The 24,761-nt window shown below is 39.9% G+C and overlaps 1 protein-coding gene across 9 annotated transcripts in view; it reads right to left on the reverse strand.

Annotated features, from left to right (window-relative positions):
* CORIN (corin, serine peptidase) overlaps positions 1-24,761 on the reverse strand; it is a 239,852-nt gene that overhangs the window by 58,913 nt on the left and 156,178 nt on the right. For all 9 annotated transcript variants that reach the window (XM_073891620.1, XM_025887485.2, XM_073891619.1 and 6 more), the window contains 4 exons: positions 15,335-15,442; positions 11,970-12,080; positions 10,147-10,263; positions 6,432-6,539 (listed from right to left, as the gene is read on the reverse strand). In XM_073891620.1, coding sequence (XP_073747721.1) covers positions 6,432-6,539; positions 10,147-10,263; positions 11,970-12,080; positions 15,335-15,442 — 444 coding nt within the window. The remainder of the gene's footprint in view (positions 1-6,431; positions 6,540-10,146; positions 10,264-11,969; positions 12,081-15,334; positions 15,443-24,761) is intronic.

A 24,761-nucleotide genomic window follows, 5' to 3' on the forward strand; every position in this document is an offset into this window, starting at 1 on the left:
TCTCATACTCCAACCACAGCCTAACCTTCCAGCCTCAGCACCAAAGACTATCTCATCACTGGTATTTCCTTGGTGACAATAAATATTTAAGAATGACATGCCTTTGTGGGCCCTGTTAGCTCTTATCTCCTCTTCTTGACACACCTGTAATCACCCCTCAAATGTAGTCATGGTTCTAGCTGCCAGGTGCATACACATGCCGCCTGGAATGATCCTATCCCATCTTCTCCACCAGGTGAATGCCTCCTTGGCCTGTAGGACTCAGCACAAACAATCACCTCCTCTGGGGAGCCTTCCGGGCCAACCACTCTCCCCCTCCCATTCCCAGCAGGACTCTCTGCTGAGCACCATAGCATCTTAGGCATATTCCTACCACACACTCATTGCCCTCTACTGTATTCTTTACTTACTTGCATCCCCCACATAATTCAGTGATTTTTTTTAAGATTTTATTTATTTATTTATTTTAGCGAGAGAGAGTGCACACAGGGGGAGGGGCAAAAGAAAAGGGAGGGGGAAAAATCTTAAGCAGACTCTGGGCTGAGTACAGAGCCAGACGTGGGGCTCGATCTTGTGACCCTGAGATCGTGACCTAAGCCAAAACCAAGAGTCAGATGCTTAACTGACTGAGCCACCCAGGTACCCCTAATTCAGAAATTTTTGAGAAATGGGGCTTTATTTCTTGATCTCAAAGTCTGTACCTAGCGCAGCGCCAGAAAGAAGGAAAGGATTTGCGGGTGGAGGGGGGGGGTCGGTGGGGCAGTGTCAGGAACTCTCCTAGGCACTTAAAATGTAATATAATGAAAAATATAGTCCCTGCCATCAAGGCACTCTACAATCTTTATAGGAAGAAAGACACATTTCCTGCCAGTATAACATGAGGATAGGATAGTGGTCTTAAAAAGCGCTAAGAGCCCAGAGGGACAAGGTGGAGCAAGAATGGCACGGAAAGCTTCCCAGGATAAACGGGGTTTAGGGGAACTTGGCAGAAAGGCTCCCTGTTCCCTCTCTGTTTGCAGGAGTCATGAGAGGTAAGCAAGTGTGTTGGTGAATTTGCCCAGACCCACCGAAGACTCCATGCCTTATTAAGAGTCATTACTCAATTAAACTTAATTACTTGACCAAGAAGTGATGTACATGCAGATAGATTCGTAATAAGGACTGGGGTGAAATATTAAAACAGCTCTGGAACCACTTCTCAATTTAAAGCATCTGAGGGCTTCGAGGAAACTTTGTTGATAAGGAGCCTGATTAAAAGCCTCTGGACGAAGTGTAATTATGTAAAATCCATTTACTGGAAAAGGCATAACATTGTCAAGTTGGCATAATCCTGACAATGAGTACGGGATGGAGAGAAGAGAAAGACACAGAGGCAGTGTGGGGCTGATTCAGTTTGTCACGTCCATTGATTTGTGAACATTTAACATTTAAGTCTTTTGATTTCATATTATTAAAAAATGCCTATTCCTCATAACAATAAAAACAATGTAAGATGCTAAAGAAAAAGTTTATCATCTCCCTGCCCTCTTCTCTTACCTACGCTCAAAGCTGACAGACTGGGTTTGAATCCTTCCCTGCCTTTCACTGGCTCATATCTACACATACAAGCGTCTACACACATAGACAGATTTGTGTTTGCTTGCTTCTGCCAAAGTAGACTCTTACCATTCCTAGTATTCCTCAATTTGCTTTTGTTGCTTAATTATTCATCATGTGACCGACTTATAAGTCAGTAGATGCCACTCTAACTATATTTTTCCTAATTTCTTTAATATAATTTTACCAAAAAATGGGATGATTCACACAGATTTTTGACGCAATATTTTTTTCTTGTATATGTCTTTCCTTTCTATCTCTTCCTCTACCACCCTATCAAGTTTTAAATGTTTATCGGTATATTTTATTTAGATGATAAGTAGACCTATCACATGGATATTTTTTCTCTTTGATATGTGGGAACTATGTCTCTTTTGATTTGGGATGAGATAAAAGCTTTCAGTGTTTCACGGCCAAGGAAGATGAAAGGATTAAGTTATGATCATATATTATTCTGGAGATCTCTACTGAATGTGGTAAGGGTGATTGAATCTTGTGTTTTATTCCCTCATAAGGCATTCTTCACAGATTGTTCAGCAAGATAAACTCTCAAATATCTATCAACTTCAAATTCTATGATTTACACTATCAATAAGCTTTTTTTTATCTTAAGAATTACTCACTCGCTCACGAACTTGATTTACGATAGCCACTAGAGGGCAGTCGTGTTACAAACATGAGGCTGTTTACTGTTTTCACTGCGTTTTGAAGCCCTACTTAGCACCTTGTCCAGAACACAGATGAGGTTTAATAAATATCTGTTTAAAAAACTGATCCTGATGGAGTCTTAATGACATCCCACCTTTCAAAGTCTGAAACCATGTTTGCTAAATTCAACCTAAAGATGGAATTGTTAATTAAATGATGTTACATGCTTGCCATGATGCAATACTTTGAAGCCATTGGAAATCATGTATTAAATGAAGGTCACTTACATGAGAAAATGTCACTTTCAAATCCATTGGCATATACAATATTCTAAGATTCATCTTTGCCTCAAATTCTATATTTCTCTATATTATTATTTTTAGTAGTTTCATGAGTTTTATATGGTGAACACCCTTGTACCTACCATCCAGATCAAGAAGTTGAACTTTGTCAGACATCCCAGATGGCCCTCCATTTACCCTGTCTTCTACCAACTTTCTCCTTTCTCCCCAGAGTAAGTACTGAGTTTCATAGTTATCACCTCCTTGCTCTGCTTTATAGTTGTATTACCTAAGTGTGCACTGCGCCCTGAATACTATAGTTAATCTTGCCCATTTTTTAAAACTTGTTTTGTCTTCTAAGTCTCTTAATCTGGGTTTCCCCCTCCATCCTTTTATTTTTAATTTGAGTTTAACTATTGAAGAACCCAGGGATTTGACTGTAGAGTGTGCCCGACTTTGAATTTTGCTGACTACCCATTCCTAGTGAAGTTAAATATATTCCCCTGCCTACTTCCTGAACATGGGCAGCTGAATCCAGAGAGTTGATTAAGTTTCATCCCTTAGGGAAGACTATGGGTGCTATGGTGTTCTTCCATCAGAAGGCAAAGTATATCTGATTTCTTTCTTTTTGGGGTGTGAGCAGCTGTAGATGCTCAATGCCTTGACCCATTAATTCACCAATGCATGTTACCAAATGGAAACAACTGGTTACCAAATGGAAATATTCTAATTTAATCATTTATTTTTCACTCATTTGTTGGGAATGCTTTTAGAAAGAGATCATTCCTCTCATCTCCCATTTGCTCCCAGGACTGAAGTCCTTAACCATTATGGTGTTTGGCTTCTTTACCACACCGCTATACTATTTGCTCCTTCCAACTAGAGACTGCAAGGAGAAGGCAGTAAACTGAGAGGTCAGTAGGAAATTATTCGAAGAACAAAGCTGCTCATTGCTTCCTCAATGTTGGAGAAAAAGAAATGCATGAGTAACCATGTAGAACTAACAGTCGATGGAACACTGTGAGGAACGTGAGAGTCCCTGGGGTATGACAGTGATAGCTGGCTTCCTACAGCCATGGCAGTCATGGGCACAGAGAGGTGGGGAGAGACACATGCCCAGGAACTGCTCTTTCCACAGGGTTCCCCAGTTGTCTGGACTGCACACTACAAGGTGGGAGTGATAGATTAGTCCCCCACACCAGAGTGAGGGGAAATAACATTCCCACACAAACCCCCTAGGGCAAGGATATGTCTGTATTTCGCCTCCCAGCAGGGCACAAAGATGTTAAAGATCCTGGGTAATGAGTTGATATGGGGATACTGTGATATTTCAAGCTTATCAGTACACAATGTCATCAAAGATGTGGTTTTTAGGTTAAAAAAAAACACTATAGGCATTTCTGGGAATCTGAGATAAGCCATGGACTTCTCCACGGAAAACTTTGAAAACTATAAAGACTTTTTCACATTCAATTTCAGGGATGTCACATACCCTTACAGCTTAGTCATGAACAAACCACTGAAGTAATAATTTTCAACCTTGCCTGCACATTGGAGTCCTCTGGAAATGTAAAAAATACTGATGCTTGGGTCCCACTCTATATCTTCAGGGACCCATAACATTTTATGGGATAGCAAGAACAAATGTCTTCAAGGGCTAGACTCCCAGCAACTCCAGTAAGAGGCTGACTCCATCAGAGTCACTCCTTCATCCACTCTTCAAACTCATATTTTTATTAGCATGGAGCCAGACAAAAACAGTGCTGTGTAGCTGCGCCTCAGAATCTAAGTAGGCATGGTCTCTCCGGTGGTAAAGATCTTCAAATAATTAATCACTTTTTCAAGTGCATGAAGTTTTCTGAGAGAAGATGCTACTGGTCCAACTTTACAGAGAACCAGGTACACACATACCATCATGAAGCTCTTTGAAAGATGAGAAGAAACATCTTTACTTTCCATTGGAAGGTATTTTTAATAACACAGAAGGAATAAAGGACCAATGACTAGCCCAGTGCCTGGCACTCAGAAGAGGGATGATCAGATGTCTGCTGAATATGTATGGAAAGAACCTGGCAAGAACCCCTGTGGTGAAAGAAGGAGCTGAAGGGACAGTAGACGCTAGGGACACTGTTCGAGTGTATTGAAAGAACACAAAGAGAAAACGAATGTGGTATACATAAGTGAGAGGATGGCAGTGTGTTCTCCCACGCTGAAAAGTTATCTCCAGGAAGGCAGAAATCATGTCTCCCTTCTTCGCCATTAAAGTGCCCAGTGCCCATCCCAGAGCCTGGAACATTGTTATGCATGCTATCAATACCAGCTGACTATGAACCAGAGTCATCTGGTGTCCTTCTTTCCACTTCTCTTGTTGACAGGTGTAACATACTTTTAAATTTCAAATTTTGACATATTTCAAAAATGGAGAATATAGGACAACATGCACTCAATACTCCTCACCCAAATCTGACACAGGCCAACACTGCCCTTTCAACCTTTTTTTTTAATCTAACACTAAGTGCCATTCCCTGTCAGACAATCCCCAAAACTTTAATAATAAACACATATCTTTGAGATGACACTGTCACTGTTCCTCAAAATTGCTCATGCCAAGTTAAGGTGAGGTAAAGAAAGACTTCTGAAAAAGTTCCAGAGCAGATTGGGGGATAAAGCAAAGTGAAACAATGGACCCAGAACATATACATATACATATACATATACATATACATATACATATACATATACACATAGTCATGCATACATACACACATATTTAATTCAGTTTAGAGTGAGTAAAAGAAAATGGCAGTATGTCTTAATGGTCAGATTAACATCTCTCTCAACTGTTCTCTCATATAGAAGTGGAAAAGGGCTGGGTATCACGCTTTTAGCCAAACAGTTATTAAGTGCTTGTGAAAATAAACAAAAAGTCCTCTCAGTCTGGGTTTTTCATTGGCTGCTTCCCTCACACCTCTGGGGTTACAGGAGCAGCCCCTATAAGCCCTACAGGGATGCAGAAAGGTCACTGAGTAAAGCTAGGACCTGAACCCTTCAGCCTTTCAACTGGGAGATACCTTCATACTTTCTTGCCAACTGAAAGCTGACAGACCTGCTTCTAAATCTCAAGCCCCAAGTGGAAGAGGAGGCCAAACATTAATTATAAAAAGTGAAAGAAGCGAGCCGAATATGAAAGCGGAGCCTATAAATAAGAACTCATTACAAGAAATCAGAGTCTTTCGGGGCTTTCTGATTCATTTTCAATTTCCCATGAGAACCTATAGAGCCCTCTGTTATTCCTGCCCATTCTCTCCCCCCCCAGGAATTCCCCCTCCTGAAAGCTAATTTAGAGTGAGCCAATAGTTTACACCATTTGTCACCCAGACAAATTTACATAACAGCTGCAAGATCATTCTAGGTCAGCAAAGTTCCTGCAAAGGTGAGAATAAATCTTATTAGGAGAACAGACCGCCACAGCTTTATGCACTGTTTAGATGAACTTCATATTTGCTTCTTGGATAAAGTTTCCATTTTTGAAGCTCTGCTTTAAAAGGGAAGAAAGATAGCATCTGCCTGCAGATGGAGCCAAGAAAGTAACATATAGGAGCTGATGCTGAACTGAAAGTAATGGTAATGATATTAAGCAATTTGGATTTATAGGCCATCGACAATGACACATTTGTTTCTAAGTCAAGTAAGACCATTTTGTTTCTTTTCCGCTACCACATGCAACCTTTAAAAAAAGCAAAAAGAAATATGTATATATATGTATACACACACACACACACACACACACACACACACACACAGTTGGAGGGATTCCAGACTTCAGCATTTTCATGTCAATTCAAAAGAAAAAAGCGAAATGCATATCCTGATGCGGTGATTGCACTTGTCAGCTGCTGTACTTACTACAGTTATTCGGACTGTGGTTCGGGTCACACAGGGAGTTACCACCACATGAATCAAGGCAGGAATTGTAGAGGCATCTTTGGTCGCCTTCTTGACATGGAGTCTGACCTACAGAGGAGGGAAAGGCACATTCACTTTCATCATCTGTAAATTCCTTACACTAAGATTGGAAGTATCAAGGACGTCTGGGGGAGCTGAGGAATGACATAACTTTAATTGCCTTCCAATTTCTCCAAAAATATTGAACACATGTTAAATATGTAACTTTCTGGGTTAATTTTCCTGGCAACTAAATACAACACGCTTATTCCAGAAGGATTCTGTAGGAACAAAAAAATAAGAGGCAAGTTATTCTACAAAATGGGATCTTGTTGCTTTTCATGGGGAAAAAAAAGTGTTTTTTGTTTGCCTGGGTGAATAAACTTGATTGCAAAATAAAATGTGATTGGAGAGAAAGGTCAACATAACGATCTTGAACTCTTGAATATCAAATGATATTATTTTAAGGACTCATTTGCACCCAACTCTAGTCTTCCCCATAAGGAAAATGCTTTCCCTAAAAATAAATAGGGCATCGACACCAGGACGGTGAGGATACTCTGTCATGGTGCAAGTCTTATGCAGCTGCGATCCCTATTTTCTGTATGTCCTTGGAAAGTTATCACTGGCCTAGCTGTGATGACCTGAGAATTGGGTTTCTTGTTTCCAAATGAATGAGAGCAGTAGCGTCAGCCTAATGGCTTTTCCTTAAGGTATGTAGAGAGGAAACTGCTTTTCCCATTGATTTCCTGGTCATTTGTAGGTTAAATGGAAAAGGTAATAAATTACTGCCTGTTCTCTTTCTAGCTCTTGCCCATTATAGTCAATTACTTTCAGACATGTCATCGGGAATCTAGAAAATCTTGCAAGACAGTTTTAAGAATAAATAACAGTATGTGTATATATATAATCATTCTTATCTATAATGCTATGACAATGTTTATTATATTGGACTCTTTCCATTAATGTGCAACAGTATATATCATAGCCTTGAAGAAAAGAGATGCCACTCCTTTTTTTTTTTTTTAATCTCATCAGAGTCGAACCTTCATTGCAAGATAAGCCAGGCTCACTTCCATGAGTTTCGTCTCTTAAATAATTTTAATAAGACAACATGCATTCATTATTTCAGCAGATATTGAGTGTCTGCTGTGTGACAAGTTTATGTGACAAGATAGACAATGAAGCATTAAAAGATAAAAAGAAGTGAAATGGCTTATACTTTAACTAGGGGGATGGCCATGAACAGAGAACCTTACAATGCTGTGTGATTACAGTACCACTGAAGGCGTCTGTAAGGCAACAGAAGCAGACTAGAACAGTAAAGGGAAAGCTTCTTGACGGAGTTTTTAAGGCAGGTGGGTTAAGTTGGCATAAGAAGGTAGAATGGGTGCCCCAAGCAGACAACAGAATATGCAAAGGCTGGAGTGGAAAGAGCACAGGTTGGCCTCACTAGAGCCTCAGGGAAGCTAGACAGGAAGGCTGAGAGCAGAGCCCGAGGGCTGTAAAGGCCTGAATCCTGAATAGGGCCCAGAGTCCTGGGTGGCTCCTACTTCCCTCCCCAACCTCTCTAGCAGAGCCAGCCTGGGCTCACTGGTGACAGCATTCTGAAGTCGTATCTTCCCTTTCACTCCTAGATTTAATCATAGTGGTCTTCTCCTGAAACCCTCCATATGCCTTGCTCCTTTCCTCCCCGGGACCTTTGACCAAGCAGGTCCCTGTGTCTGAAAAGCTTTTTCCAGTCCCACTTTCCTTCATTAAGTCAACTCCATTCATTCTTCAGATCTTAGCTCCAACATCTCTTCCTCAAGGAACCTTCCCTGAGGCCCTGTACAGGCCACGCATACCATATATGGCACGTGGCTCCCTGAATTTTCCCTCATGGCCTATGTCACTCCATGGTGGGGCACTGACTTGCACAATTATTTGTATCATGCCAGTCTTCCCCAGGAGCCTGCGAGCTCCATGAGCTGCTTTACTTGCCAGTAAACCCCCAGCGGTTAACCACCTACAAGCACCATGACACACATTTATTAAGTTCAATTCATTAGATTAAGTAATATAAAGATGATAAAATTTGACTTTTGATCCATTTTATCAAATGACTTTCTTGCATCTCACATATGTAAGGAAATACTTTATGAATCTTGCCATCGCATAGTGAAGAATCCAAGATTATTTCAAACAGAGATGAATTATGGAGAAAGAAAGAACAATTTGATCCAAAGGGAGGTGCTTGGCTGGTATGCACATAATAACTCATGGCTAGAAAAGACTCTGCTTCTGAATTTTAAAAATTGGTAAAACGAATCACCCTTTATCTGATGTTATAGGTATTAAATCTGTGATTAAAAGTGTCTCCCTTCAGGTCTGGAATGCTTTTTCACTGAAGCAATTCTAATGATCAGTGTTTATCAAGACAAAACTAATTTAGCTACAGGTGACTAGTCTCATTGGCTGATTTGTGATATGCTCAGCCCAAGACATGTTTTAACACAACAGCCATGTAACAAGAGCTCACATTTATGGAGTGTTCACCATGGGCCAACTCTGTGAGGCAGTTATGACTCTGAGTTTGCAGACACAGAACCCGAGACACAACAGAGTTGAGTTACCAGCCTAAAGTGAACGAGATAGTAGGTAGCAGAGCTTAGCAGAGCTGGTGCTTGAACCCGGGCAACTGGGCTCCAAAGGCCACCTTCTTAATGACTAGTCTATGCTGGTGAGTGGCAAGGTCACGGATAAACAAATGCAGTGATTTTTAAGTCAAGGGGTACTCCTAGAAGCCCTGTGCTGAGAGATGCTTCGACTCAAAGTGGGGCTTCAAACAATCAGTGTGGAACGACAGTTTAAAAGCCAACTTATTTGATTTACTTCTTTTTGAGTTTCACAGATGACATCAGTAACCCTTTCCAGGTGTAGCCGAGTATATTGTTCCATCACTTGAGACATGAAACTGCTTCTTTGTCATGAATCACTAAACTCTACTCCTGAAACCGATATTACGCTATATGTTAACTAACTAGAATTTAAATAAAAACTTGAAATAAAAAATAAAATGACACTGGGGCGCCTGGGTGGCTCAGTCAGTTAAGCATCTACCTTTGGCTCAGGTCATGATCTGAGAGTCCTGAGATTGAGCCCCACATGGGGCTCCCTGCTCAGTGGGAGTCTGCTTCTCCTCTGACCCTCCCCTGCCCCGCCCTGTGCGCACTCTCTCTCTCTCAAATAAACAAATAAAATCTTTAAAAAAAGAAAAAGAAAGTGCTTCTCTGAACACGGTTATTTTAGGAGGCTTTCACATTTAATTTCAGAAGCCAATCCCTCCTAATTGGAACCTAATCTAATGTAATGAAATACTACGTAGTCAGCTTTTCCTTTCTCATCGTGTTGACTTTCCCCATAACCGTTAACTGAATCTCCCACGCTGTGTAAGTGTTCAACCTCCACTGTCTCTCCTTAGGAATGACTGTGCAGTGTACGATGCTCGAGAATTCTATTCACCGGGAGAAAGGGTTTCCGGGCGGGCCAGCGCTGTCAGGAGCGCTGCGCCAGGAAATCTGGAGCGATGTATGGGGGGATCGCACTGAGCATTAGGTAACCGCCAAGGCTTTCCTGCGTTCCCCAGGAAACGGCCCACAGGCAGGAATGCGCGGGGCAGGGGACGCACACTTACTCTGGCTGCAATTCTCCTCGTCAGTGCCGTCCCTGCAGTCCTCGTCCCCGTCACACTGGAAGGTGCTGGGGATACACTGTCCGCTCCGGCACTCGGCCAGGCCTTGGCTGTGGCAGGCTGCGGAAGGCCAGAACAACAGTCCGACAGTCATTGCACCGTCTGGTCCTTCTCGCCGTCTGTAGAGCTTATCGAGGATGCCCGCTTATCTGGCATCACCCAGAAAGGAAGTGTTCGGAATATCTGCATGGTCTACAGAAGTGAAGGAGTGTACCATCAATGTGTTTCAACCCAAGGGTTTTTTGGGGATGGAAAGTTTTCTTTCCTGACTCTCCCTTGCCTTATTAAATAGCACTTACTAAAGAATTAACTTTTTCTTGATAAGGGTGGGGTAAGAAATTGCGTTAATGATGTTAATGATCTGTAGCTTTACTGCGCATATAAAAGCTACGATTTATTCAAGGCTTGCTACACGGTGATAACTGTGCTGGGAGGGTTATGTATCGAATCTCAAATCCTCATAACAGACTTGCAAAAGAGATATTATCAACCTTGTTTAGAATAAGGAAATTAAAGTCTAGAGAGTTTAGCGACTATCTAAGTCACAAGGCTGTTAAAAGCTGGTGCCAGAATGTGAAGGCAAGCTTCTCTGACTCTAAGCCCAAACATTTCATTTTATTCCAACCCAATCTAAAGGGCCAATGAAATGACCTATGTGAAAGAACTTGCATAGTACTCTGCACACAATAAACACCTTATTTCAAAACTTGCTTATGGCATCTGACATTTGAAAGGGATGGTCTAGTGGCCACTCACCTTCCATTCCTGAAGGTTGTCTAAATTTTATCACTATTGTCCTTTAGAGCATCAGAAACCCATGTATCTTGTGGCTTCAGCCTTCACTGTTACTGCCTAATATTAAAGCTCCTTATGCTTGAACCAAGGCTCAACACCAGAATCATTATACTTGAGCACCATGTCCTTCCTTTCCCAAGATGCACCGAGATACAGTCCACTCCGTTCCACTATGTCCACCAATAAGGAATCAAGTGATATTTCCAGTTCCAACTCAATTCAGGAAGGGGAGAGTTGGGCACTGCATTTGCTAATTAATTTAGATGACTTCTCTTATGTCAAAATAAAAATCATGCAACCCACATTTCAATTTTTGCCTCATATTATAGGCAAGTTAAATATTCAATCTCATATGTATCAACTTTGTCGACTCTTAGACAGCAAAAGATGGAATAACAACTTGAATTAGTTTGAACATGCATAAAATGCATCATATTAACTCAGGTCAATATTGCTCTCTTTAAACACCTAGCTTCAAGATTCAAGGCTGTTTACTCACCCAGAAACACAACAGCCCGTAAAGTTATAATTATTATTGCGCACTCTATATAACTCTATGAGCTACGAAGGTTTTCTTCTCTCTGGCAATTCTCTCCATATTCTCCCACAAGTGGTACCTGAGAACATGTGTGGAGGCTCCTGCAAGGAAGCCTAACTGCTCATATATACTTTGCAGAAAAAAAGTCCCCCAGTCTTTGGGAAGAACATCCCCTTTGACAAAGTCACAGATGTGTGGCCAGTGATAGAGAAAACAGACACCTGCTTGGCCAGAGCAGCCAAATTAAGCTTGGAGTTGTGAGGAGAGACATGTGGAAGCCAGATACATGACAATGGTCATCACACCGCTTAATTATTATCTTTATAGATTACAGCCAAAGTGTAACGATCTTCTGTTTGAATGCTGGATACTATATTTGTCTAACCAGGCAGAAATGAAAAAATAAGTAAATGGAAATCATCAGGGAACTCACAGCAATTGATCTCATCAGACTTATCCACACAGTCATGGTCACCATCACACACCCACTCTATCGCGATGCAGCGCCCATCTCCACAACGATGCTCCTTTGTGGGATTGCAATCTGGAGAAAACAGAAACTCGTGGGGATGCAGAGAACCAGCATGACAAACATTTAGAACCAAATGACTCATAGCTCCAGCTGAAGAGAGTCTGTTCCAACTGTTCCAATACCCTCAATACTTTTTCTGTGATGGATCTGGAACAGTTAAAATGACACCTCCTACACAAGCATGTGACCCACTGGCCACCATCTCTATGGGGTAAGACCTGTCTGTTTTTCAGATGAGTAACGACTGGCCAGCTTTCTCAGGACCTATAGTTTGTTCCTGTTTTTTGTTTTGTTTAGTTGTTGTTTTCATTCCTTATGAAAAACGTTTGATTTTCACATTGGTTAAAATAAACAGAACTGTGATGTTGGTTTCACAATGTAGATAGCTGATTAGACATATTTGCGACAATTCTACCACGTTTCTAAGAATTGTAACCTACCTCTCTATAGTAAATTAGGAAGGCAGCTATCTCCAGTCATCTTTCCTGACCCTAAGCTTAAGCTTTGTATCAAACCATCTTAATATATACACTCATATTGGGAAAAACTGCTGGATGAGAAATGCAGGATATTTATTTTTTTTTTCATGATTCTTTTTACCCTGGATTTAACCTCTCCCCCAAACTATACATTCCTGGAGAAAAGAGGGAATTAAGTGATGTTTCTTCTCACAGAGAATAGAATCTATAAGGATTCTTTACCATGAGATGTGGAATAACCTTAATATAAATAGCCCTTTAAAAGATATGTGTGGGGGCGCCTGGGTGACTCAGTCGTTAAGCGTCTGCCTTCGGCTCGGGTCGTGATCCCAGGGCCCTGGGATCGAGCCCCGCATCGGGCTCCCCACTCCGCGGGGGGCCTGCTTCTCCCTCTCCCACTCCCCCTGCTTGTGCTCCCTCTCTCACTGTGTCTCTCTCTGTCAAATAAATAAATAAATAAATAAATAAATAAATAAAATCTTTAAAAAAAAAGGATATGTGTGAATAGTCAAATTGTGGAAAGAGCTGAGATGTCCAACAATAGACGATGGATAAAGATGTGGTATATATATATATATATATATATGTATATATATATATACACAATGGAATATTACTCAGCCATCAGAAGGGATGAATACTTACCATTTACATTGATGTGGATGGAACTGGAGGGTATTATACTGAGAAATTGTCAGAGAAAGACAATTACATAGTTTCGCTCATATGTGGAATATAGGAAACAGCACAGAGGACCATAGGGGAAGGGAGGGAAAACTGAATGGGAAGTCATCAGAGAGGGAGAAAAAACCATGAGAGGCTCTTAACTCTAGGAAACAAACTGAGGGTTGCTGGTGGGGAGGGGTAACTGGGTGATGGGCATTAAGGAGGGCACTTGATGTGATGAGCACTGACTATTATATGCAACTGATGAATTACTGAACACTACATCTGAAACTAATGATGTATTTTATGTTGGTTAATTGAATCTAAATTTAAAAAATAAAGATAAATAAATAAAAGATATGTGTGGATTCATGGGATGACAGATTCAATACTGGAGAACTATTACGAGTATCCATGAATAGTGCCATTGTCACTGACAGACTCACGGAGTGACCATGAATCTGAGAAGGCACATTGGAACAATTAAGTAAGGTACATGGAAGATGGGAGTGCAGAGAAAAGAAGAAAGACACAATAGATGGGATGCCTGTGCAGAAACCAGAAGAACCAGCACCTGCTCAGCCTGCTAACGATGGGCAGCTGGGGCAGAGACTGGTCTAAGGGAAAGTTGTAACTATTACCATTGCATAGGGCAAAATCACCCTAAGAGCGCATTTTGTGATGTCCTACTATCTTCAGAGGACATACGTTGAGTGGTAAGACCATTCTTTATCACACAGTAACTATACCCTGGCCCTCTCCACTGACCTGTCCAACTACCAAGCCCTCCACTCCGTTCCCCACATTTCCCCCGCCCCCACTCTTTTCTCCAGTGATCTCACTGGTAAAAGGAGGGTTTGGATTAGATCATCTATAAGGCTTCTTCCAACTAGAAGGTCTGTGATGTATACAATTAAAATTGCCTCTCACTCTTTGTGCCACAATTATTCAGTCCCAGAAGGCAATCCGTATCTACCTAGTGACTTCTGGGATGATTTGTACATATACATATTTCCAAGATTTTTATGGCTACAGTGAGAGGCAGTTGGACAGCTGCTTCTAGAAACAAGCGAGTTTCCCAGCATGGGGCCATTTCCGAGACTTGCCACTCCAAGGCATTACTCTGATTCTTCCCCAACATCCACTTCAATATTCTCTAATTGCTAACTATTATTTCACACCATTTTTCCAGGGCACCTCCTCGTGCTAGCTTGCCTTATTGTTCATATTACAAGTCCTCACGTTACTCAGTAATAGACTACCTAAAAATTCTAAAGGTAACCACAAAGTCAAAAAGGTAAATAAGCAAAATGAATTTTGCTGCTTTTAATTCGTGAGATGCCATTCACAACTGAACACAGCTCTTTAAATAGTAGGTTCATTCATTTATTTATTAAGATATAACAGACATAGAACAGTGTGTGTGTTTATGCTAAATGAGATAAGTCAAAGAGAAAGACAAATACTGTGTGATAGCATTTATATGTGGAATCTTAAAAAGCCAAATCTGTAAAAACAGGGAGTAGAATAGTAGTTACCAGGGTCTCGGGTGGGGATTTAGGAAGATGTTTATAGGTACGAACGTGTAACTAGTAAGTATGTTCATTTTTTAAAAGATCAGATCAGATTGTGTACATAAAATAAATGTGCTTGTCCTAACCCTAGGTGTCAGTTCTACTGAAGTTGTCCCTGCCGTGCTTGGCGATCAACTAAAGGAGGGGGTCTTTGGTTGCATATAATAAGGGCATCAGACACACGACAATATATGCGTCTGCAAAGTTTTGCTCAAGAGCTCAAAATCTAAACATGAGCCACTGGCTCTAACCAAAGAAGAAATAGAGCACTCTCAAGGAGAAAAATTACTAACATATTAACAACTGTTATCCATCTTTCCACTCTTAAGCACTTCCTTATTATGACTTCATATAAGAAATATTACATTTACACATAAGACATGACTGAGACTAGTAATTGAAAAAACCTCCTCTTTCTAAAAATTAAGAAACCAACCATCTTGTCATTTAATCTTCTAATCACATTAACAAACAATGGGCTATAGGTTCTGGATTACACACTTCTGTAACTTTCAATGAAAACCTTTAGGGAGACAATGCTACTTACCACAGTTCTGCTCATCACTCAGGTCCCCACAGTCATCGTATCCATCACAAACAAGGCTGTAATTAAGGCACTTGCCCGTGTGACAGTGGAACATATTCTCACTGCAATCTGCACATAAGAGAAGCCGTTGATGTGTCATCAGAGCAGAACAGGGTGTTAAAACAGTACTTCATTTAACAAAAGCATATCCTGGGAGGCAAATCATAATGGTAACCAGGTCCACATCTACTGTTGTACCAGTGAGGAGACTGTGTGGTACAGAGAGATCCAAGGTCTTGCTCAAGGTCACATAACAAGTGACTGCAGAGCCAGGACTAGGACCCTCTGGCTTCCAAGCCAATACTTCTATCACTGTCTGAAAGTCTTTATCTGAAATCCACTTTATGTTACCCAAAAGCTCCTTTATAGTCAACTATGAGCACAGACACTCTCAACTCACCATAGTTCCTAATGAAGTTCATGTTCATACAGAATGAATGACTTTTAATAGAAGGTGAGCAGTTATTTCCTTAAAACATTTCCTTTAAAATGAAAGTCTGGTTTTATCAATGATAAGCACAAACGTAACTGAGAGAAAAAATTATGGAGATGATAAGGTTGTTATTTTCACATAAAATCACTTAACTCAATTGAGTGTTTCATAACAGGACCCTCAAGCAATACTGAACTAGATTACGGTAGCAAGATAAGACTAAGTGCTATGTGACCTCAAGTAGCTTAAGGTTTTATATTGAAGTAAGCAACATGTGATGAAATTTTAATAAGATATTTCTTGTAACTTGGGTAAACCAGATACTTGGGTACGCTGGTTCTGCCATCTACCAACTGTGGGAACTTGAGTTAAAATCTATGAATCTTCAAACTGATTTATGAAATTAGGATAAGGTCAGTTAAGAGCATTTTGGGGAAGAGACTAATAAATGTGTGTAATGTAAATGAATATGTGTAAGATGCCAACACAATTCAATGGAAAAATAATACTCTTCAACAAATGGTGTTGGGACAAATGTAAAGTCTGGCTTTTACCTCAAAACGTACAAAAGATTATCTCAAAGTGGATCACGGACTTCAGGGTAAGAGCTAAAATTATAAAGCCTCAAGAAAAAAAAAATAGGAAAAAAATCATTTACTCCTTGGAAGAATTCTTGGATGTAACAAATTCTTAGCTACAACAACAAAAGCACAAGCAATTAAAAAATAGTAACAAATGGACTTTATTAAAGAAATATATTTGTAGGATGCCTGGGTGGCTCAGTAGGTTGAGCATTTGCCTTCCGCTCAGGTCATGATTTCAGGGTCCTGGGATCAAGTTCCTCCTCCTCCGGCTCCTTGCTCAGCAGGGAGCCTAATTGTCCCCCTGCCTGCCACTCCCCTTGCTTGTGCTCTCTCTCTGACAAATAAATCAATAAAATCTTAAAAATATATATTTGTGCCTCAAAAGATACTATTAAGAAAATGAAAAGACAGGGCGCCTGGGTGGCTCAGTCGGTTAAGCCACTGCCTTCGGCTCAGGTCATAATCCTGGAGTCCCAGGATCGAGTCCCGCATCAGGCTCCCTGCTCAGCAGGGAGTCTGCTTCTCCCTCTGACCCTCCCCCTTCTCATGAGCACTCTCTCTCTCTCTCTCTCAAATAAATAAATAAATAATCTTTAAAAAAAAAAGAAAATGAAAAGACAAACCTCATACTGAAATAAGTGTTGCAAATCATGTATCTGATAAAGGACTTACATCCAGAATATACATAGAACCCCTACACTCAATAATAAGACAACTCAATCACAGGTACACAAAAGAGTTGAATAGAAAATCTTCACAGAAGACATACAAATAGCTAATAAGCACATAAAAAGGTGCTCAATATAGTCATTAAGGAAAGGCAAATTAAAACCACAATGAGGTACTATTACATATCCCCTAAGATGGCTATAATAATAATTTTTAAAAAACAGAAAATACCAAGTATTGGCAAGGATTCTGAGAAATGGAAGCTCTCATATATAGTTGGTGGGGATGTAAAATAATAATGCCACCTTAGAAAGCAGTACAGAGGCTTTTCATAAAGTTAACTATAACCTTATACAGTTTATGAATTCCATCCTTAGAAATCTACCCAAGAGAAATGAAACATACATCCAAACAAAGACTTGTACATAAATGTTCATAGTAGCATTATTTATAATAGCCAAAGACTAGAAACAGTCCAAACGTTCACCAGCTGGTGAATGAATAATCAAAATATAAAATACTGAAATGATGAAATACTATCCAGCCATTAAAAATATGACACTTTTGATATGTGTGACAGCATAGATCAACCTCAAAACCATTATGCTAAATAAAAGAAACCAAAGACTACACATTGTATGATCCATTTATGGAGTTCCTGGAAAAAGAATACTTACAGAGACAGAAATCAGAGCAGTGGTTATCTGTGGCTGGAGGGTTGGGAGTGGGGACTGACTACAAACAGGTGGGAGGGAAATTTGAGGGGAGATGAAGAAGTTCTAGAAATAGATTGCAGTAATGGTCTTACAAATCTATAAATTTACTAAAAATCAATGGGATAACATATAGTATATGGAAATTATACTCAATAAAGCCTTAAAAAAGTTTTAAGTTAATATGTGTAAAGAAGCCTGCATTTAATAGAAATGAGATTTCTTAAATGTATTATCTTTTCTCTTATTTAAAGTAAATTAAGTTTGGGGCTCCCAGGTGGCTCAGATGGTTAAGCGTCTGCCTTCGGCTCAGGTCATGATCCCGGGGTCCTGGGATCGAGCCCCACATCGGGCTCCTGGCTCAGTGGGGAGCCTGCTTCTCCCTCTGCCTCTCTCCCTGCTCATGCTCTCTCTCTCTCTCTGTATCTCTGTGTCTCAAATGAATAAATAAAATCTTTAAAAATAAATAAATAGGGCGCCTGGGTGGCTCAGTTGGTTAAGCGACTGCCTTCGGCTCAGGTCATGATCCTGGAGTCCCGGGATCGAGTCCCACATCGGGCTCCCTGCTCAGCGAGGAGCCTGCTTCTCCCTCTAACCCTCCCCCCTCTTATGTACTCTCTCTCTCTCTCATTCTCACTCTCTCAAAATAAATAAAACTTAAAAAAATAAATAAAAATAAAAATAAAGTAAATTAAGTTTAATGATCAGTAGTCCAGTCTCCTAAATTCCAGCTGTTGTTTCTCCTCAAGCATAAGTCTGCTTCTCACACGACTGGTGATGGGTACCTCTTCACTATCAATGTCCCAAACCCTATAATAATTCCTTATCAAAATTCTTGGGCATTGATCAGTTAAACTGTTAGCCACATACATCAAATTATTTACTTATTACTTACATGAATTATAAATTTCTATTTCCTGAAGCATTCTTCTAAGAAGCTACTTAAATACTTTTAGAATCACATCACTTTAAAAGTGTAACAAGCCTTAGGGACCATCTGTTCAGTGCCTACATAAAAAAGGGTGTGTATGTGAACAACACACACATACGTGTGCTACACATATGCTCACACTTATACACATGCCGAACTTTATAAGTACCTTTAATTTTTTATTTCTCCCAGGCTGAATAATTTTAATAACAAGGATGACCATCATAAGGGAAAATAAAGAACTAAGGAGAGGTCCAGTTTTCACCTCCACAGTACTATTTCCTCCCATTCAGCAGAGGGCGCTAACTCTCCACCCTGCACCCCACTGCTGCCAGGCAACTGCTGCACTCAGTGCTCCCTGAGTCAAGAAAGTTTACAACATTGGTTCTCCTGCCCACCGAGCAGAGTTGAGGAATTTGTGCATCAAAATATACACATTTCCTTGGGAAGTTTCAAAAGGTCTTTTTGATTTTTGTTTTGTTTTTTTTTTCATCTAAACTACTCTTGTGGGAACTTTTGAATCAGTATGCTAGCATCAGCAATAACCGGGGCCTCAACCTGATCATCAGTGCAAAACTATTTGCGTTCCCCAAAGGAGGGGATAGGGTGGAGGGGTGACATATTTTAAACCATATGAGTTAATTTTTTTTTTTTTAGGCAGTGCACTTACATTTTTTTTTTCATGGTAAGACTGGGAAATCAAATAGTCCTTTTAGAATCTGATTAACTTTGGAACACACCAAAAATTTCTAAAGATTCATGCAACCCCTCTGTGAGGCCCATTCTGAAAACCTTGCTAATTCATATTAAAACACCTTGTTGTAGATATTTTTTAAATGAATGCTGTCATTTAGTAAATTATTTCATAAAAATAAACATTTATTTCATAAGTGGAGATGACTCAAGCATTTTTAAAATTTCCTTATTATTCACACAGGTGCAGATTCAACTTTCTATTATTATGGCTTACTTGGTTAGAAGCCATTTTCAGAATTTAGATACAAAACTGGCCGCATTGGGAAAACAACTTGTTACCTCTCTAAGGTCTGTGTGATAAACACACAAAACCTTAACTGGAGGCACTGCACGGCAGAAATGAATAGCAAATAGCAAAGATCACAGTGCCTCCTTTTATTGGAATAAATGTTTATTTGAATTGAAAAGAGATGTTGTCAGCACAATTTAGGGACAACAAATCAAAATTTTCAAAAGCTTTTTGCTATGACTTTCTTGCTCAGTATAAGCATAATTTTACATAACCTAAGGTAGATGTTTTTCTAGATACAGATTTTTCTTCTTAATGAGTACCTGATGCAAAATGTTACTTCTGAAGTTCTTGCATGTTGATGTTCATTTCAGTTTGGCATCTTACACTATTGACATTTTCCCCCCTCAAGATTATCATTAAATTAAAGGAGACAACTAAAGAACAGAAAACCTTTTATCAAGAGCTTCATTCATTTAGCTCAGTCTCTATTAAGTCTATAAACATAATTGTGTTGCCTCAACTCAAGATTCAAGTATGGAGGCTCAATTTCCACCCAGAGGCGCCCTCATTTTGAGATGACCAGAGAGGTTACATGGTTTGCCCACAGTTGCCTAGCTCACTACAGTTACCCGGGCTTCTTGATTCCCTGGGTGCTTTTGACTATTGACTTCTAGCCCTGAAGGAAGACTTCTTCTCCACAGCAGTACTACTGATAATTTGGAGTGGGTAATTCTTTATTGTGAGGACTGTTGGGTGCACTGTAGGATGTTGAACAGCATCTCTCGTCTCTACCCTCTAAATGCCAGTAACACCTCGTCCAAACTCCACACTGTGACAATTAAGTATGTCTCCATGCATTACAAAATGTCCCCTGGGGGGCAAAACTGCCCTCACTTCTGAACCACTGAATTAGATTTTCTAAACATCACCTGTGTCCACGGCCTAGTTTTAATCCCATCTTTCCATCAGCTTTCTCCACACAAATATAACTCCTCGTAATCCTGCCCTCATCTATACTCAAAGGACCTACCGCTCCTATCTTTTTGTTTATACCAACATTTTTCTTTGTGACATCTCCTCTATTATTTTTGCTCTAAAGTACCACATTCAATGATCTCCATGTTTATATGTTATTTCTCTGATTAGGCTCAAAGATTCATGAAGAAAGAAACCATGTCTTAACAGTCTTTATATTTCCTGGGTATCTAGAACATGCTTCACATAGCAGAAATTCAAGAATATTCAATAGTTTTATTGATTCCTGTAACAGATTGCTACTAAACAGAAGTGAATTTTCCAGACATCTGAAGCTTCTTCCTTTAGTGTAGAATGTTATATTCTCCTTTTTATTATTTTGATGGCAATATTTCTGGTATTTACTTGCATCCCTGCCTTAGTAAAAAGAATATAGTAAATGTGGTCATTTTTAGTGATTCAGAAACATCACCTGGAATACCAGTTTTTATTTTGTGCTGTTTGGGTTGCCTCCTTTCTAAAATAGCTTCATGTGGTGCTGGTTTTAAAACTGTTGCAGATATTTGGGGCGCCTGGGTGGCTCAGTTGGTTATGCATCTGACTCTTGGTTTCAGCTCAGGTCATGATCTCAGCATCATGAGATCCAACCCCTCATCTGGCTCCACACTCAGCGGGGAGTCTGCTTCTCCCTCCCTCCCTCTCCCTCTGCTCCTTCCCCCCCTAAAATAAATAAATAAAAGTCTATTAAATAAATAAATAAAGCTATTGTGGCTATTTTAGTGTTTGTTTCCTGTGCAAAATATCCCCTGACCTTTATCAGCTGTCCCCATGACTTCCAGTGGTCATCCTTTACAGCTTGGAGGTAAGAGGCACTGGGGAGGGGTGGATGGAGGTGAGGTGGGGGGGTGTGGAAGCGAGGGGAGATGTGGTGAATAAGATTGCAATAACCACAACAGCAACCATAAATCCTGGCACTCTTTCAGCATTATTGCATGTCAGACAGACAATGGTCTATGTGCTACATAGGCAAACGTTCGTTATTCTGCACAATAGTTCTAGAGACAGCTACTGTTATTGTCTTATTTTACTGATGAGGACCCTGAGGCCCAGAGAGATGGAGAGACTTGCCCAGGTTCACAGAAGGAGGAAATGGTAAAGAAGAGATAGGAACCCAGGCAGCCTGACTCAAGAGATTACAGGAGTAATCACTACACTTTGTGGCAATTAGTATAATTAATTGTACTTAGAATAAGTAGTTAACACAGCATAATTAGTATGTAGTATAATTAGTATAATATGTAGCATAATTATACTAAAATATAAGTCAACCGATTATACCCCAAATTCGAGCAAATGATTTCCAAAAGTATTTGACAGTGATTTTATGTGGCTTAGAAATGTGTGGACTTTGTGACAGCTCTTTTCTTTGTGATAAATCATTTGACAGTGATTTTATGTGGCTTAGAAATGTGTGGACTTTGTGGCAGCTCTTTTCTTTGTGATAACCATTTTCCTTGAAGCCGTTTTGTGACAGCGATTATTCATGTGCTAAGCACCAGCTAGGTACCAGACACCATTCTAGAGCTGGTTATAGAATCAAAAGATTATAGAATGTGAGTAACAAAAGACACACCAGACACCCTCTAGTCCACTGGCCTCAAATCTGGCTGCACGTTAGAATTACCTGGGCAGTTTTGCAAAGGAAGCTGGGCTCCAACTCTAGAACAACTGATTTAGGATCCCTGCAGGTGGGGCTTCCTGATACTTGGCTTACCGGTGTAATAGACAATTATCTGCCAAAGTGTCATAGAGCATCCAAAATAAATATTTTCCTCTCATAGAGATGATCAGAAGGTAATTGTTCACCAAGTCTGAACTTATATGAACAAGAGTGAGATCTTGCCATTTGCGACAACATGGGTGGACCTTGAGAGTATTGTGCTAAGTGAAATAAGTCAGACAGAGAAGGACAAATACGAAATGATTTCATTTTTATGTGGAATCTAGAAAACAAAACAAACAAACAGAAACAGAAACAGACTCACACATACAAAGAAAAAACTGGTGATTGCCACGAGGGGAAGGGGTGAGGGGATGGGTGGAAACAGGTGAAGGGGAGTAAGAGGTACAACTTCTAGTGATAAATAAGTTATGGAGATGAAAAGTACAGCATAGGGAACATAGTTGACAATATTGTATGGGGACAGATGGTGACTACACTTGTGGTAAGCCCTGAGTAACGTACAGAGCTGTCGAATCACTGTGTTGCACACCTAAAACTAATAATATAACATTGTGTGTCAATTATACTTCAATAGAAACAAATAAGAGAGGATCAGGTTCAACTCTTGCACTCTGAACCACTGGCAAATTCATTCATGACTCTCAACCTCAGCTCTGCAGCTGTATAAAAAGGGTAATACGTCCTTTGCTAAAAATTAAATCAAATCATGTAAATAGATGCTCCTAGCATAGTTGATTAGGAGACCCACAAATAATAATTCCTTCTCTTCCTTTCTTTGAAGGCAGTCCTCCTCCCATACCTGCCAGCACCCTGGGAGCTGGCATATCCTTCCGCTCCTCATTAGGAATGCCCAGCAATACTTGCTTCTCCCCTCAGGCGTATGTAGGCTGCATTCACGCTCTGATTTGCATCCATGCCCTATTTCAGACTTACACTATTCCTTCACCACAGGGTGGTGACAGTGGGAGCGTGGCACCCTCAATAAATGACTACAATACCACAGGCATTGAATGTTAAAACTCAGAGTCAAATGCCCTTGTAAGTTTGGAAAGAATTGCACGCGAAGCTTTCAAGGTGTAACTAAGCATTTTCACAGACAAATTTTCTGAAGGGATGTATTTTATTTCCTCAACAGACCAAACCACATGGGTGTTAAAGTATGCTCATGAGGAAAGCCCATTATCTTCCTTAATGAACTCTTCAGCTCCTAGGACATGCTATAGACCTTACAGAATAGTAGTAATACCTTGTTTGTTCAGTCACTGACTAGGAAAATTTACTCCTTCCAATTCAATTCAACCCAAGCAGCAGCAATCTCTTACTGTTTAAAGTGCAATGCTCGATGCGCTGGGTGCAATGAAGGAACGTAATGATGAGCCAGTATTGGCCCAACCACTGGGGCAGAGGCACATACAGAATTTTAATAATCTCTCATGGGCCATATTGGGAGATAAGGAAAAGATTCCACCACATTTCCCATAAATTGGATATAATTCTATTGAACCATTTTAAATTCCCTACTGTGGGTGCTCTATAAAAATATTCCCTCCTAAGTCCACAGCAATTCTCCCCAATGTAAGTATACATCCAATGAAAATGTTTTTCATGTAAAATCATATGCTACAGGGTTTTCTGAAGAGAGAACTCCAAATTATAAAAACAAATGTCTTAGTGAAAACATTTCCAAACTATGGTGGCATATCTGAAATTCCACAGGATGCTACATATTACACAAAAATGAAAAAAAAATTAATGAACAATAAATAAACAAAGGTGGAAGTATATATGGACAAATAATTTTGAGGAAACGCCAAGTTAAGCAAAATGGGTAAGTCTTTTATAAAACTGCAGCATTTCTCAGAACTTTTAATATGTCAATATGTATTGCAACTCTCTAAAAAGTAGATTTGATAGCATTTCTCAAACTTACTTTTTTCTCAAGCAATTTTCAGGGTTCAGGCACTATGAAACATCAGTTTGCGAAACACTGACCTGAAATATTACCATAATATAATGCCTTTCAAAACTTATGATAGATAAGCATGCTAGGCCTTCACACGGAAGACGTGTTTCACCTGGCAAACAGACCATAAGAACCTTTCAATTAAGGTCAACAATTATGAGCTCTCATACAGGCTTGGCAATTCCTACAGGGAGTAAAACACAGCTTTTCCCATGCTAATTTTTTGCTCATCATATATAACCATTAGAAAGCAATTAGAACACAATTGCATGTGGCTCTGCTTTGGAGGCAAATCCTGCAATGCATTATTGAGGCTAATTTTTCCTTCTCATCTGTTGCATAAGTGTAAAACAACTTGAAAGCTGAATATATATCATATATATATATG

The sequence above is a fragment of the Callorhinus ursinus genome, unplaced genomic scaffold (assembly GCF_003265705.2).
Source record: "Callorhinus ursinus isolate GAN/ISIS: 27379988/994484 unplaced genomic scaffold, GSC_fseal_2.0 scaffold4, whole genome shotgun sequence".
NCBI classification, from domain to species: Eukaryota; Metazoa; Chordata; class Mammalia; order Carnivora; family Otariidae; genus Callorhinus; species Callorhinus ursinus.